A 15,168-nucleotide genomic window follows, 5' to 3' on the forward strand; every position below is an offset into this window, starting at 1 on the left:
AAACCGCTGTCCGGGGAAGTTGTGTGACACTCCGGCTGCGCTACGGAGCCGCAGATGCCGCCTCAGCTCTCCGCGGATCGCGCTGTTGATGTGAAAACATCCAGAGAGACGATGTAACGTTACAGGTTCATTAAAGGTGAGCGAAAACAACGTGCTCTGACTTTCTGCAGCCGCGGCGCGGAGGATTAACGCACTACTATGTTGCTCCTGCAGCTTTTGGCAACTTTGTGATTGCAAGAACCGCAAACTGCTGCTTCCGAGTGAATACCTTTCCCTGCAACAGATGGCTGGTTCTGCAGCTCACACTTGTGGAATACTCCTGGATTACCGCACAGAGACTCCGTTACTCCCCCGGGACTAGAAGCCGTCTCCTCTTCTGTTCAGCATGCAGGTGTCGGGTCCTTTAACACACTTTCCCGAGATGAAAACGGTGTACATCATGATTGAAGTAGTGATTGCTGTCCTCTCTATATCCGGCAACGTGTTGGTTTGCTGGGCTGTCGCAATCAACACCACTCTGAAGAACGCCACCAACTACTTTCTGGTGTCTCTGGCTGTGGCTGATATTCTGGTGGGTTGCCTCGCCATCCCCTTCGCCATAACCATCAGCATCGGCATACACCTGGACTTCTACGGGTGCCTGTTCCTGGCCTGTTTTGTCTTGGTGCTGACACAAAGCTCCATCTTCAGCCTCCTCGCTATCGCAATCGATAGATATCTGGCCGTCAAAATCCCTCTGAGGTGAGTATTAGTTTTTAAATGAACTGTAATTAACTAGATGTGTTTCATATTTAATAAAATAACGGTGAACATTAGTCACTTAGTTTGCTTTCTTCTAATGAGTCGCAGTTTATTCGGGTCTGTAGATGAAAGCTGTTTAACAAACTGCCTATTAAAACGTGATTAAATATGCAGAAAAACATTGAGTTCCTTCCATCATGTGTTCATAAAAGAGCCCTAAATATTGATGTGGCCTGCTTATGGAATATATTTGAATTCAGATGTGGAGGAATCAGTTTCCTGTGGAGCTTAATGCTTAAATCGTGTGACTTTAATACCTAAAGTTGGAATGATAATCAGATAAAAGCTCCCAGCGTTTCTGGTGTGAGAGAGACGGACTTAGCAAACACCTAGAAGTGACTGTTTTATACCTGCGATTGAATAATCTGAAGGCTTTAGATAAAGCCAGATCTGCATACAGTAGGCTGGTGGTGACTTTCAGCGCTGGAAACCCCAGAGACCTTCTGTCCATCTGACGCCTCCTGCAGCTCGTAAAAAGATGCATCTGATGATCTGTCCTGCTGCTGCTGCCACACACCGGGAGAAGCCGCCGGATCGATGCCTGCCCACACTGGGCCACTTCCATTGATCGTGATTGCAAAGGCCACCGAGCTCCTCTGTGCAGCCTCGGAGCCGGGCCACAGTCCCCCTGAGGGGCCAGAGACGGGCAGCACGGTGTCGCTTGATATTTCCATGAACTGGAGAACACACGCTTCAGATGGAAACTGTCGTTCTCTAGGTGTTGTTGTTTTTGTCTTATCGGATATTTGTCAGTTGTGTAATTCTGAGAGGCAAAACCGGCTGCAGTGATTGTTGTGGGCCCTGGATCTGGTTTGGGGGCTCTCTGCGCTGTGTGCTGTCATTTCCATTAGGCTCAAACGCTGGCAAGAAAGGGCAGTTTGACACTAGTCTGGGATAGAAGTTGTCCCCCGCTTGTAAAATCCCTGTTTGTGCTTCTATTTTTGACCCGCGGATGGAAACTTACCCTCATATTCTACCTCCTCACACAGAAAACACGACTTAAACGGCCAGTGACGCGCTCACAACATTGTCTGGAGGAAGGTTTCACCACCAGGGAGTTTTATAGTTTCCTCTGGAAGTCCAACCTCACAACATTTGAATAAGACCAGTGTGTATTCTCAGCTCAAATGACATGTCCACAATGATACGTGTATGTGTGTGTATGTGTGTGTGTGTCAGCTTTAAGATGAAAGTGTTTTCACAGATGGTTTTAGTGGAAGTGAAAGGCCAAAGCCAGATGTTTTAAACCCCATGAGATGACAGAGCCACACACCCACTCAACGCTCTCTTCAAGCTCCCGCCTTCTGTTTGCTGTTCTCAGAAAAAGACCCTCACGCTATTTTGTCCCTCCGTCCTTTTGAGGCTTTAAAAATGACCTTTTAGCACATCAGAGACCTCAAAAGATCGCCCACACCAGGACCCATCCGTCAGGAATGGTGGGCATCGTCATCTGAGTGACGGTTTAAGAGTCTTCCTGTCTTTGTTTCATGTATAGGACTATAGTGGCCGAGGGACTGTGTCGTCCTTGAAGCACACACTCAATCGTGTCTCACAAATAATGTCAAGTGTTGAAAAGTTAAGAAAGGATTGAAGGACAAGGCTCTGATGATGGCTGGAAGCAGAGATGCTTCATCCTCACATTCTTGGTAAAGCACACATTACACAACAAGAGTCCTGAAATGACCTGGGATCAGCTGTGAAGACCAGAGGACAATGAAGTGCAAGGTTTGGATCTAAGGTTCAGGAGTGGACGTCAGCGCTCTGGGATTTATGATGGGTGGGTATTTTGCAGCTTGTCTAGAAAACACAAGATCAAGATTTCCACAGACATTTATCTCAACTCCATCAACTACGTTAGATGAGAATATTGATACGACTCTCTAAATATAAAGTTACAGGCGCTCTTAACGTGTCTTAGCACAAATACGGGAACCAGCTAACCCAGCTTCACCAATAACTGATTAAAGTGGTGGAACTTAAAGGAGCATGATACCGGATTGTGACACATCATTTCGATCAACTCTCAACGGCTGTTACCATTGTGACGGCAAACATGTTGATAGAGCTAACAGAGTTTTATCGGAAAGGGTTACGCGAGGTCAGACAGCTGTCGGCTGGAAACGCTGTATGAACTTATTGAGAATCAGTTGCTTCTTTGAAGGCAAGTTGATCTTTCCCAGAAAAATGTACCGAGAGATTAAATCTACATTTACCTTTCCCTCTTTCCCTCTTCTGTCCAAACAGCACAGATGCATCTTCATCGCCCTGTGAAAGCTTTACAAACTCAGATATGTGTTTTCATGGCTTTATTAACGTGCAGATGACGGATGCTCAAACACAAATCATAATGCAAATGTTGTACAGCAGCTCCGTCAGTCTGTGTGTGTGTGTGTGTGTGTGTGTGTGTGTGTTTAGTGGGGGGGGGGGGGGGGGGGTTGGCAGAGGCCTGTGGCCCCAGGCGGAAGCCCAGCCACAGAGAGAGGAGAAGGGGATGTATGGAGAATAGAGCAGAGGAAGAAAGCAAAACAACGATGGATGCCAGCATGCTGTCGTCATGCCAGAACTAATCCATTCAGCCGCTCGCCCCGTTCCCTGCCACCAAACAGAGAGCGAGAGGGTGGGTGCCGGAGATGGACCTCTGGGAAATGGGCCCCGTGCTGCCTGCTGTACTTGTGAGTGAAGGATAGAGGCGTAGAAGGTGGAGACGGGGTGAAGCCTCCTCTCCTCCCTCAGTGGGCAGAGTGCTGTAATATTCATGACCCTTGGGGCAACCCACCCGCCTCCCTGCAGGGTTCGATGGACAGAGGCGGTGCCTGCACACCACTGATGAATAATTAACTGTTGGGAATATTATAGTTATTCTAACAGTGGGCTGTGTTTGCTCTAAACACCCACTCAGAGCTAGACTGGGCTAATGATTGAAAGAGTCCTTGAAGTAACATGACTTTCATTTTACTAGCAAATCAGAAACCCGACGTTGAAGCCCGCATACCAGTAGTCACTTCCTGCTTGCGATATCAAAGTCGGCGGGGGATTGCTGCACGTTGAACTCACTTCCTCATAGCCCGACTTCAAAGGCACAAAGAACTCAACGATGAAATGTTGAACTAGATCATACCTCCTTGCAACAGAACTACTTGTCCAAAAACTGTGAAAAGGCCGACACCGTTGCACTTGGATGATGATGCGGTTTTCTTCTGTCCTAACTCAACACAGCACCATCTGCACCTGCAGGACGGGGCCGGTGGTGGTGGTGGTGGTGGTGACGATATCTAGAACACACATACACCGTTACATTCATCAGCATGTATACATGTATTACTAAAGATTAACATTTGTTTGCTTTATAAAAAGAGTGTATTCAAACAATGCTGTCTTAATGCAAAATGGGTCGACTGTTTCTCCTGGAAATCCTCAAATTCTCTAACATACTGGCTACTTATTATAACTCATGGATAGTCCATGTTATTGTCTGCAGAGTCCTGCTTTCAGTTTTATTTGTAGAAGACTGTTGATGGTTAAGAGGCAGACAGGAAAGGATTGGGGACTTTTGTCTGAAACCTTCTGTTAAGGATGTGAGAGGCTGAGATGCTAATAATATGTAAGTGCAGCGACGTGAAGCTCCAGACAGACTGACGAGGTCGCTGGGAGTTTTGTGTTGTGGTAAATAGTCTAAGCCTTTGAAAAACCTTCATGCTTCAGCTATGTTAGTTCACGATGATTATTATTATTATTAATAAACGCAGATAGGTTCACTTATGTCGAGCATGTCTCACTACAGTACCCTCATGGCCATATATATATTAAAAGTGTTTCTGAAACATTACATCAATTGGCTCATGTAATGTGCAGCTATAGGGATCAGATTATTTGTGGCACCTTGGGCTCAGAATGCCTTTTGTGTGTGTGTGTGTGTGTGTGTGTGTGTGTGTGTGTGTGTGTGTGTGTGTGTGTGTGTGTGTGTGTGTGTGTGTGTGTGAGTCATTACCACGCGGCCGCTCGCCTGAATCACTTTGAGGAAACGGCTCATTTTGCCTCGAGCGATGTTGGTTTGATGGTCATATGTATGGACAGTCAGGACGACGCTGCCGTGAGTCAGCCCTGCGTCTCCATACGCAGCCTCTGTGCACCTGCAGTTCATACACATCACATTCCAGTGAGGCGACGGATCATTCTAACACTCAACTTTCACCTCTTTATCAACGGGGGGAAACCAACAGTGGTAGGAAGTAGTAAAGTAGATTACCAGTTTAGTCAGCACACCACAACAAATAGACATAAAAAGAGTGAAGACTAAAATAGGTTTTGAGTGCTGTTTCACATGTGCATAATTGTAGCGGTGGTATGAATATGAGCGAGGCAGGGTGTGAGTAGTGTCAACAGACTTCAAGCTTTCACTCACAATAAACCTGCTTGTCTGTTCGTGTTGCAGTTAGACCTCCATAGAGCATTTAAATGAAGTGAAGGAATATGTGATGCACCTTCCTTTATCTATTTTGTCCGACTACTCTTTTAATTGTGACGCTCCCACAATCAGGGTGTCAGCTCCATCATTAGGATGTTCAGTGTTGCTGCTTGTCAGGAAATCAACGCCATGAATTTGGTAGCTTGTAGACTGTGAAGATTTACTGTTTCCAGACATATTAGTGCGTCTGTCACACTTAGGGGCCGTCCAGACGAAGCGAAACAAACTTTTTTTCTCCGTTTTGCCTCGGCGTCGTTTCAAGAAAATCCGCGTCCAGACGAATCCACTGAAAACGATTCAGCGCGCTGTAGTACATATTCCAGGGATGGATTAATTAGACAAATAAATGCCTACATTCATGGGAAGTTAGCTAGCGGTTGTTTGTTAGCATCGTAATAAAGTAGCTTTTTCCCCGGAATATCGCCCCCCTCTCTCGGCTCCGGTTTTTTTTTTCATACAGCGGCCCTGATACGCCGTCGTACAGACGAGCAGAATATCTGCTACGAGCACGGAGGCCGCCGTTGTTGTTGTTGTTACGAGACGTCGCGGGGGAAGAAGTCAGGCTCGAGGGTCGAGGAGCGGGCCGATGACGTCAGCGTTTTCGTTTTCGCCGTCCACACGAAAACGAACACGAAACGGAGGCATGCCGTTTTTTTCTTTTCCACCCTGAGAGCTGGTTTCAAAAAAGTGTTTTCACGCCGCGAAAACGCCGGATCCGTATGGACGGCCGGGCGAAACGCACAAGACTTCTGCGTTTACGCACTGAAAACGTTTTCGTGTAGACAGGCCCTTAAATGTCTCAAATATTATTGGAGCGATTGCCATGAAATGTGTTACACACATTCATGTTGCCCAAAGGATGACTGGCAATAACATTGGTTCTCCAGGTTGGTGTTTGTAAACACACAGCATTCAAACGTGGCTCCTCCTCACGGCTCAACGCCCCCGTCCTGCCCTCGTCCTGCCCCGTCCTGCCCCCGTCCTGCCCTCGTCCTGCCCTCGCCCTGCCCCCGTCCTGCCCTCGTCCTGCCCTCGTCCTGCCCTCTACGCTCTGAGCCTCGGTCAAACAGTCACCACAGCAGCACACATCAGCTGGAAACAGACACAGATGTATCAACCCGTTCTCATTTAACAAATATGTGTATGTTGTGTATTTGTATCCGACGTAGCTTAAGTGGGACTTATAACAAAGCGGAGGTATCTAATAGCCCGGGGTTTATACCGCCACATGGGGCCTAAAGGCTCTTTGCTAATGTGACAGAGAACATACAGGTAGATAGTTCTCTGATATGGGTCAAACGTGATGAATAGGAGGGATTATTTTTGTGTATAGGATGATAAAAGGAAATTCCTGCGTATTATACCGTCAACCATTCCTGTAAAAATTAGGCGATCCCATCTTTAGTACTAATTAGCAAATTCTAGTCTTGCAAGACACTGGAACAAGACGTTATAGCTGCTAAGCAACATGCTGACGTTAAGCTTAGCGCTCTGTGTTGCTGCTCCAGTCTCACTGCTGCGAGTCGGCTGTAGACTCACGCCTTGTGTGTGTTTGTCGTGGCTGCGTTGGCACTCTGCGCCCCCGAACCGGCTCCATTCAAATGAATGAGAAGACGGCATTGTTTCATGCAGGGCTAAAGTCGGACATGTTGATGTGGCCGTGGGTGGTCATTGGATGCTTGTGTTCGCTGCTGCGTTTGTGTTGTCGTCTTCTGTTGTTTGGTTTGAAAAAGAAGGAAAAAGACTGAGGATGGTATTTCCTAAAACACTTGAATGCACCAAGTCACAGCAGTTCAACATCACGTTTGATCATTCGTATCGTCTGCCTGATTCTTAGCCGTTATTAAGCCGATGTGCATCCTGGTGACTAGAAGGAGCTGCATTAGAATAATATGTCGCGTCAGTCAGGCCACACAAACAAACTGCACCAACAAAAGCCAACACCAGGGGCCCCTTCCAGAAAGCAGGTTTTCCTGAAGCTCTGAGTTTGTTAACCCTGAGAAGAGCGGTACTCTCAACCTTTAGGTCAGTTACCATGGTAACTGACTCTGTGAACCTAACCTGCTCGCTTGCAGGTTTGCTTCAACAAACCCTGAGTTTCTCCCGGAATCTGAACCAACTTTGAAAAAATTGCTGTCGTTTCCTCGTCACACTAATCGAACTCCCGACTAATGTCAGGACAGCTGAGTCATTTGCCATTTTCCGAAAAAGGCTCAAGACTCACCTGTTCAGACTTCACCTCGACTAGCATGACCCACTAACCCCCCCCCCCCAAAAAACCCTTACCTACAGCACTCTGATCGTAGCACTGTTGCTCTTGAAGTACTAGTTTACTCAGATGAGGACCTAACACTTGTTCTATTTTTAGCTCTTACTTTATCAGCAATGATACGTTGTGGTTTCCTTGTTTCCTTCTTTTGGCAAATGTACTTATTGTAAGTCGCTTTGGACAAAAGCATCTGCTAAATTACCTAAATGTAAATGTAATCGACATGGAAATAAAAGTAATTCTAGCAGTTTTACGTCGGGAGAGGATTTTGATTACCTTTCCTACCGATCACATATCTAAACAATATTCTCTGACATTTTCAACGTTTCATATCACGGACATAATCCAGATTCTTTGCAGAGCTCTTTAGATGTTTTGCAAACAGTTTTCTGACATGTTTAAGGACATTTCTTTGTTGAAATAGCCGCTTATATCCATCCATCCATCCATTTTCTACCGCTTATCCAGTATTCAGGGTCGCAGGGGGGCTGGAGCCGATCCCAGCTGTCATTGGGCGAAGGCAGGGTACACCCTGGACAGGACGCCAGTCTATCGCAGGGCCAGCCGCTTATATTTACTGTTTAATATGTGAAATATGATTAAAATCATATGCCTTAGTCTACATATTTGTGCAATATTCTTATGCTTAATTTTCAGCTGAAGTCACTTTCTTTTTGTGCCTGGGGGGATTACACCCAATGAAAATGATTATTTGTTCATTGCACTACTTTGTGATTTACAGGAGTCGAACCCGTCGCCTGAACCGTAGGCAGCGTTGCTAACCGTTACACCACAGCGTTGCTCTGCAAGGCCCAAAATAAAGACCTATTACCTTTTAGACCAATCGACTGTTTCATTCAGTTATACGCATTAAATCGGACCGTAAATGTCTGCCACGCCAACTATCTCTACTTTAATGCAGTTACGTTGCTCTGCTTTCTAAGGATGAGCTCGTTTTCTAAACACTCAGTAATATCTAATAACGCTCTCCTGGTTGCCATGGTGAATCGTAGTATCGGAGCTCCATTGATGATGCTTTGTAGAGTCGGCAGGCGCGTAACTGAGTTTGCACATTGCTTTCTTGAACAGGCCACTGCCGACTTTCTACAAGCAAAACAAATCTTAATAAAATAATACTCTGTAGGCGTTTCTCCGATGCAGTACTTTTTAAAATAAGAATATGTGGTGTGAATTTTGGCTCAAACTCTTTCCAGGACCGTCAGACGACATGTTAGCCTTCTTATCATCAGAAAGTACTAAAAGTTTGTTGCGTTTCTGATAGTTCAGGAAAATTAAATAATTTTGCAAGTGATGAAAGATGTAAGAATCCTGAGATACATGGGTAAATATTGGCAGTAGTTATTTTTGTTTCACTCAGATACTGCAGTTTGATTCATGTTTGCTATGTTGTATCTGGGCTGAACTTGATCTCCAGAGTTTTATATCGATACATTTCCACATTGGTACCATGATTAAGACGGTAACCTCTGCTGTGTATTCTCCAGATACAGGGAGTTGATGACGGGGAAGACCGCCAGAGAGATCATCGCTATTTTATGGATCCTCTCCTTCGTCATCGGCCTCATCCCCTTCTTTGGCTGGCACTTGGAGTACCAGGCCTGCAACGGCACCTCTGGGACGAACAACGCGACAAACGCCAGCCTGGGGAAGAAGTCGGAGTGCAATCTCTGCTTCTTTGAGAGTGTGGTGGACATGAAATACATGGTCTACTTTAATTTCTTTGTGTGCGTGCTGCCGCCGCTGCTCATCATGCTGGGCATCTACCTGAAGATCTTCACTGTGGCCAGGAAGCAGCTGAGACAGATCGAGCTCAAGTGCGTCGGCAACGGGGAGAGCCATCACCACGGACTGCTGCAGAAGGAGATCCGAGCCGCCAAATCCCTCTCCATCATCGTGGGACTGTTCGCCATCTGCTGGCTTCCTGTCCACATCCTCAACTGCCTCACGCTGTTTTACCGTGAGCTCCAGAAGTCCGAGATCGTCATGTATGTAGGCATCATTCTGTCTCACGCCAACTCCGCGGTCAACCCCATCATCTACGCTTACCGCATCCAGGACTTCAGGAACACCTTCCGCAAGATCCTGACCCAACATTTCCTGTGCCGCAAGGAGGAGCTGTACCTCAGCTCCAACGGCAGCAGACACAACAGAGACCAGATCCACATGACCATCGACCCCCTGCTGTAGAGTCAGAACTGAGGGGGGGAGTATTATCTGTGTCAGTTTTCACTGAGGTTTCTAATGTTTACAGAACAAGGGTATGATATGTGAAGATGAACCGATGTCAAACGCGCCTTGAATGTGGACATTTATTTATGAATCAGGGGTCAGGCAGTGAAATGTTGAATGGTGAGTCTTTGTATTGTGAAGGATTCCTGATTTTAAAAAAGCCTGTTGAAGCTAACTGGATTTGTGGGGCCATGAACAGGATCCAAACTACATTCTATGTTGCTGTGTATCATCCTGAATCCACTCCGTTTCAACTCCAAACACTCCTTTCGCCCTGCTATTTTATATTTTCAACAGTGTTTATTAATTTATTTATTACAAGACCTTTTTATTGAGAATGTAAAGATCAAAAAAACTTTGTGTGGCTAAAACTGTGCTTGCAGACCTAGAGAGACACAGCGGTAGTAGTCTACATTATTAAATGAATCCATACTCATGACCATCACACGCTCCTGCTTCAACTAAGTGCCAGTGTTGTCCTGTTGCTGCACTAGTGAATCCTAGTGAAACGGTGAGTGTACAGAGGGGGGACCCGGTAGTCCACAGAGGGATCAGACGCGACAGGGACTCTCATACATATTGGAAAACGCCAACGACGGAATTAGAAGACGGGGAGAAAATGCAAATGTAAAAAAAAAGCCTATCCATGAATCATCCCACATCCCATAATGATCTTGTGACCCCGTGGCTAAGAACCAGAGAGCGAGAGGCATTGTGGCTACTAGTCTAAGAACGTGACCTGATTCAGTCACGCAGACCTCGCCATAAGTAGTTTAGTAAAACCCCCCGCGGTGCCCCATGGGATTTGCATGTCAACATTTCTTCAGACAAAAGCTCAGGAAGTGGGGAAACATTTGTAGGAATATGGCATCAGCACAGAGCATTTAGCTTTGAGCCATGTGCCGACATGCCGTAAGACAAGCCACGGTTGAATTTAATATTTCAAATCAGCGATTTACATTATTCCTCATAATCCGGGCTTCTGGTACATATGTATTCAGTGGCTTGCATCACATAAAGAACTGATTTGATTCAGTTGGGTGTTTATAAATGCCACTTGCCTTCTGAGTCCAGCTGACACCCCCCCTCCCCTCATACAGTCTCAGCTGGGATCCCGAGGCTGCCTTGTGAGTGTAGAGTCATCCTCCAACACGCTGCTGAAGTCACGAACTGAACTGAAATGTGCCGTTTCATTTGAGAAAACAATACGGTTGAAAGGGTGAAATCTTTAAAATATGTTGCACTGAGGACTCAATTTAATCAAACTCCTAATGAGCCAACACTCTTTTCTCTTCTGTATTAGCAGATAAATCCTCAGAAATAATATCACTTTGAAGCAGGTTACACTAATAAAATGTTCTCTGAGGACATTCTTACGTCTTTGCACTCCCCGGTGTTGCAGTAGTCAAAGCTTACAGCAGCTGATGCTTCGTAGGGGTTCGCATGGCCGTACATGTTCCTGTTGAGCTTGTAAAACTGCAAAAATGTGTGTGGGGCGATGCATCACACACACAAAAGAAGAATTCAGAGCAAAGTCGAGTTTGTTTGGAGTACTGTACCTTGTGTGAAAAAAAACGAGGGTCAATTTGAGAGCCATCACTACACACATTGCACTGACATTTTCAATTATTTCCTGTTTGGTGTGCTTTATTAGTGTTGTTGAACCATGTCGTGTTGGTGTTTAACAAGTGTCCCCCCCCCCCCCCATGTGCCGTCGTGTCCAGTGTACCACCTCTGTCTAACTTCAAGGGCTAAATACGGGAGTGTGCCAAAGGTTTAGTACATTCCAACGGAGACACCTATACTGTAAATGCACTGTAACGTTGTATTACTGTCTTTGTTGACTGATGTGTAAAAATAAGTACTGTAGGTGTCTTTCTACAAGCTATTGATTGATGTCAAACTGTTGCCTTCTTCTGCGATTCTAATGGTAAGACGGACAATAACGAGTTGATCTGGTTCAACATTCCTGCCTTTCATTCCGAAGTACCTATCTGTGGGTCAGCATGCTATAGTGTTGTTGTACTAATCAGGAGAAACATCCACTGTGGTCAAGCTGATGTTCCACCTTTCCAGAGGCCATTCTTTCTTTCCTTCTACAGAACTACAACTGCAAACTGATACCGCTATTTAACATGAAACAATCTGTATGTACGGTGAATTATTTTGTTAATAAAGGCAATGTTTATATTGTTACAGGTCAGTCTGTATTCCTTAAAGTCAATCTCGTTGAACACATTGTTTAAAAATGTTTCCGAAGTCACTTCAGGATGCAGACGTCCACTACTTCCGTACTTCATGCAGCTTCAGATAAAAAGACCCTAAAAATAAAGCTGCGCATGCTCAATGAACAGATCGCCTGGAAACCGATTAAGAACTCTTCCAAAGGAAAAAATATATTTAAAGGAACATCTGGTGTCTTTCAGAGAGACGAATTCAAGAGCAGATTTCTGCAGTTCCCGTGCTCCCATCCTCTCTGCAGTGACCCAGAGTGTCTGTGTCTCTCCTCCACCAGGTCCAGGTGCCGGTCCACCTGCAGCCCTGAACGTACCTGATGGTCACGGGGCTGCAGTCCCACAGAGCAGCATGGACATCTGCTGATCAGACACACTCTCCTGCTGAGTCACCCCCATGGCCTGACACAGGTAGACGGCCAGGATGTGTTTGCACTGTGGAGTAGAGAGCGCAGACACTTACTCACATTACATGAACACCAATGTGATTAATGACACGGATATGACGCCCAAATTGCGCTTCGATGATTTAAATTCAAAGATCTCGTGTAAACACCGGACTGGAGAGGAGCCGCTGTGCTCCGGCCCGCTGGAAAATTTCCATTGAGTAAACTTCAATCCAAGAATAATAGTCACAAAGCAAACGCCAGAGCCGTTTCTAATGTTTATATCAAAGTATAAACAGTTCTATAAATGAAAAGCACAGAAATTCAGAGAGTTATGACGCTGCATTATTTTCCCAATGGCGTGTTTGTGATGAATAAGAGAACTATGTGTGCTCAATGAAAGCCATGCAGCTGTGAACACATTCACAAGTTCCTCTCATCACAAGCAACATTAACGTGTTAATCATTGACTTGTTTTTGCCCTCAGCCTATTCCAGCATCACAAATGAGATTTCCTCGGCATTAACCTGCCAGTGGATTAGTGTTCCACATAAACAACGAGCCAAAGGGTACAGAATTGTGTCGTCTAGCTTCTCCTGTCGACCCCATCTTGACATGTCTGTCCTCTGAGATTCTGGTCAGGGTGACGCACTCTCATGGGGAGTCTCCATGGTCCGTTACAGCTTTTGGTTTCTCACACTGATTTTAGCAGCATCCTCCAGGGACTCGAGCAGGAGCAGAGGCCGTGCGCTTACAGATATTTAGAGCTACAGCCAGTCGGAGTGGAGACACCCATCAGTGACCAGACAAGAACGTGACCCGACCACAGTACATCTGTTACGCACATTTCAACGTGTGCTTTGTCTCACTTTTGACGGGGCGACGGTTTCCTCCAGCATCCCCGGCTGACTGGCAAGACACAATGGCTTCCATGTTATGTGTAAATATGCTGTGTGTACCACATATATGTGCTTATGTACATGTGTTTTTTCTTCAACGTGACGTCAGGGTTTTTTTTTTTTTTTTTAATGGGTACATTTAGTGGGATGTAATCCATTTTTCACAGCCAATATTCTTCTTAAAACATGAATATTAAATATTAGATGTGTCAGTAAAGGACAGAGCTCATTTTAAGTTCTACAAAAGTCTTCTTTTCACTTAACAACAGAAAGAGTAGCAACGTGATTTAATTCAGAAACTGACCGAAGCATGTTAAGAAAAATAAGAAGGGTTGAGTGACAGTTTTCACTCGTACATATTGAGGTTTGTTATGCGGGCCGACCCGTGTGTAACAGGCTGTGGGAGACTCACCAGCGGGCCCTCGTTTCTGCGGAGCACGGTGTAGGCGAAGGCCGGACACGGGCAGTAGTGACAGGACACAAAGCAAGTGTACAAACGCCCTGAGCCTCCCACCACCTGCAACACATTCATGCAAAGTACATTTACATATGTGGCTTGAGAGTGTTCCCCTCATTTGAAAGTGCATACACAGAGACAAGTGTGAGTTGTTTATGGGGGAGGATATCCACCGATCAAGTGCGATTAAAATGCTGTTTGTATTGGCTGCAGCGGAGACAGTAAAGGCATGAAGGAAAACAAGCTCTTTCCTGGATCCCAAATGTCCTCCACTAGTGCAGACAAGGCTGTTTGAAAACATGAACATCTGTTATTTACTCCAACTCTCTCCACAACCGAAAATTATTTTCACATGGACTAAATGAAATGTACCATGTAGGATTTTTTTCATGTTTTTTTTTCCAGAATATCAAAACATCCAACAGTTAAAAAAAAAAAAAAAACTCTTCAATGTCGAAATGAAAACAAATCTCTTTTTCAAGGTTTCTTTTTTGAAATGTTATCTCTCTAATTCTATACTTGTGATTCTTTTCTACGTTTTTGTCCTTAAAGTCAAGTTGAAATGGCATTTCAAGAGTATCTAGCTTCTGTATGGCGACGTATCTCTAAGTGAAACATGATAGACAGGCAGGACATGATGTTGGGAGGAATCTTTCATCATTTAAAGATTAGCACACAATCTTCTCCAGCTCTGTGCTGAGCCGTTGAAGATTGATTGATAAATGTCTTGATATTATCAGTTGAAATTGGTTGATACTAGCTTAGCATGCGTCACATCTTGTTTTCCAGGATGAAGAACTATCTAAATCTAATTATGTTTCTATTTTTTGGGCATATATTTTTAAATGGGTGGACAATATACCAGGGGATGAGATAAAATATATTATTATATTTCAGCTCAACTTTAAGTTACACAGCAGAGAGACTGTGACTAGACTAGTCATGATGCCATCTCGAGAAAAACCCTGCAGCTCAGCACGTGTGAAATCAAACTCTTAACACATCATGACAGCAGTCACATTATTTCACTGGGATACAGGCATTGCTTCTAATTCAAGCTCAACAGACTCGGTCACTGTTTCCGTGTCACTACACCAGCTGATGTCACCTGATGACATCACAATTTAAAGTCTTCATGCCGTGATTTCCAGCATGCAGAAGAAACTGAGTTTACAATGCAAAAATGACTGGAATATCTCTAATTTAATTCGGTTTTTGGGTGGACGCTGCTTTTGCATGTTAGACAGAAGTGAAAGAACGGTGGTTGGGTTGAAGGTGAGGTTGCTTCCACCACCACCACCACCACCACCACCATCATCATCATCTGACAGTTATTTGGAGCAGACGGGATAGAAACGTTGCATTTTTAAAACACCTGCATGTGTTGTCTAATGGCTTCAGCTGACA

The 15,168-nt window shown here is 45.0% G+C and overlaps 2 protein-coding genes across 3 annotated transcripts in view; one reads left to right on the forward strand and one right to left on the reverse strand.

Annotated features, from left to right (window-relative positions):
- adora2b (adenosine A2b receptor) lies at nt 1–11,984 on the forward strand. Its single transcript, XM_084029817.1, has 2 exons — nt 1–741; nt 9,041–11,984. The coding sequence occupies exons 1-2, from the start codon at nt 386–388 to the stop codon at nt 9,741–9,743; spliced, it is 1,059 nt and encodes a 352-aa protein (XP_083885943.1). The 5' UTR covers nt 1–385; the 3' UTR covers nt 9,744–11,984.
- The window catches only part of zswim7 (zinc finger, SWIM-type containing 7), a 26,081-nt gene continuing 13,868 nt past the window's right edge, over nt 2,956–15,168 (reverse strand). The window contains exons 4-7 of one of the 2 annotated variants that reach the window (XR_014598468.1): nt 13,717–13,821; nt 12,337–12,454; nt 4,790–4,931; nt 2,956–4,073 (exon numbers count right to left, since the gene is read on the reverse strand). Coding sequence is in view for 1 of the 2 variants with exons in the window: in XM_084029822.1 (XP_083885948.1) it covers nt 12,344–12,454; nt 13,717–13,821 (216 nt within the window). In the remaining variant the exon portion in view is untranslated. Of the gene's footprint in view, nt 4,074–4,789; nt 4,932–12,119; nt 12,455–13,716; nt 13,822–15,168 lie in introns of those variants that run through there. The other variant, XM_084029822.1, reaches the window with a different exon arrangement.

Source organism: Eutrigla gurnardus (genome assembly GCF_963514095.1).
Source record: "Eutrigla gurnardus genome assembly, chromosome: 15".
Classification (NCBI taxonomy): Eukaryota; Metazoa; Chordata; class Actinopteri; order Perciformes; family Triglidae; genus Eutrigla; species Eutrigla gurnardus.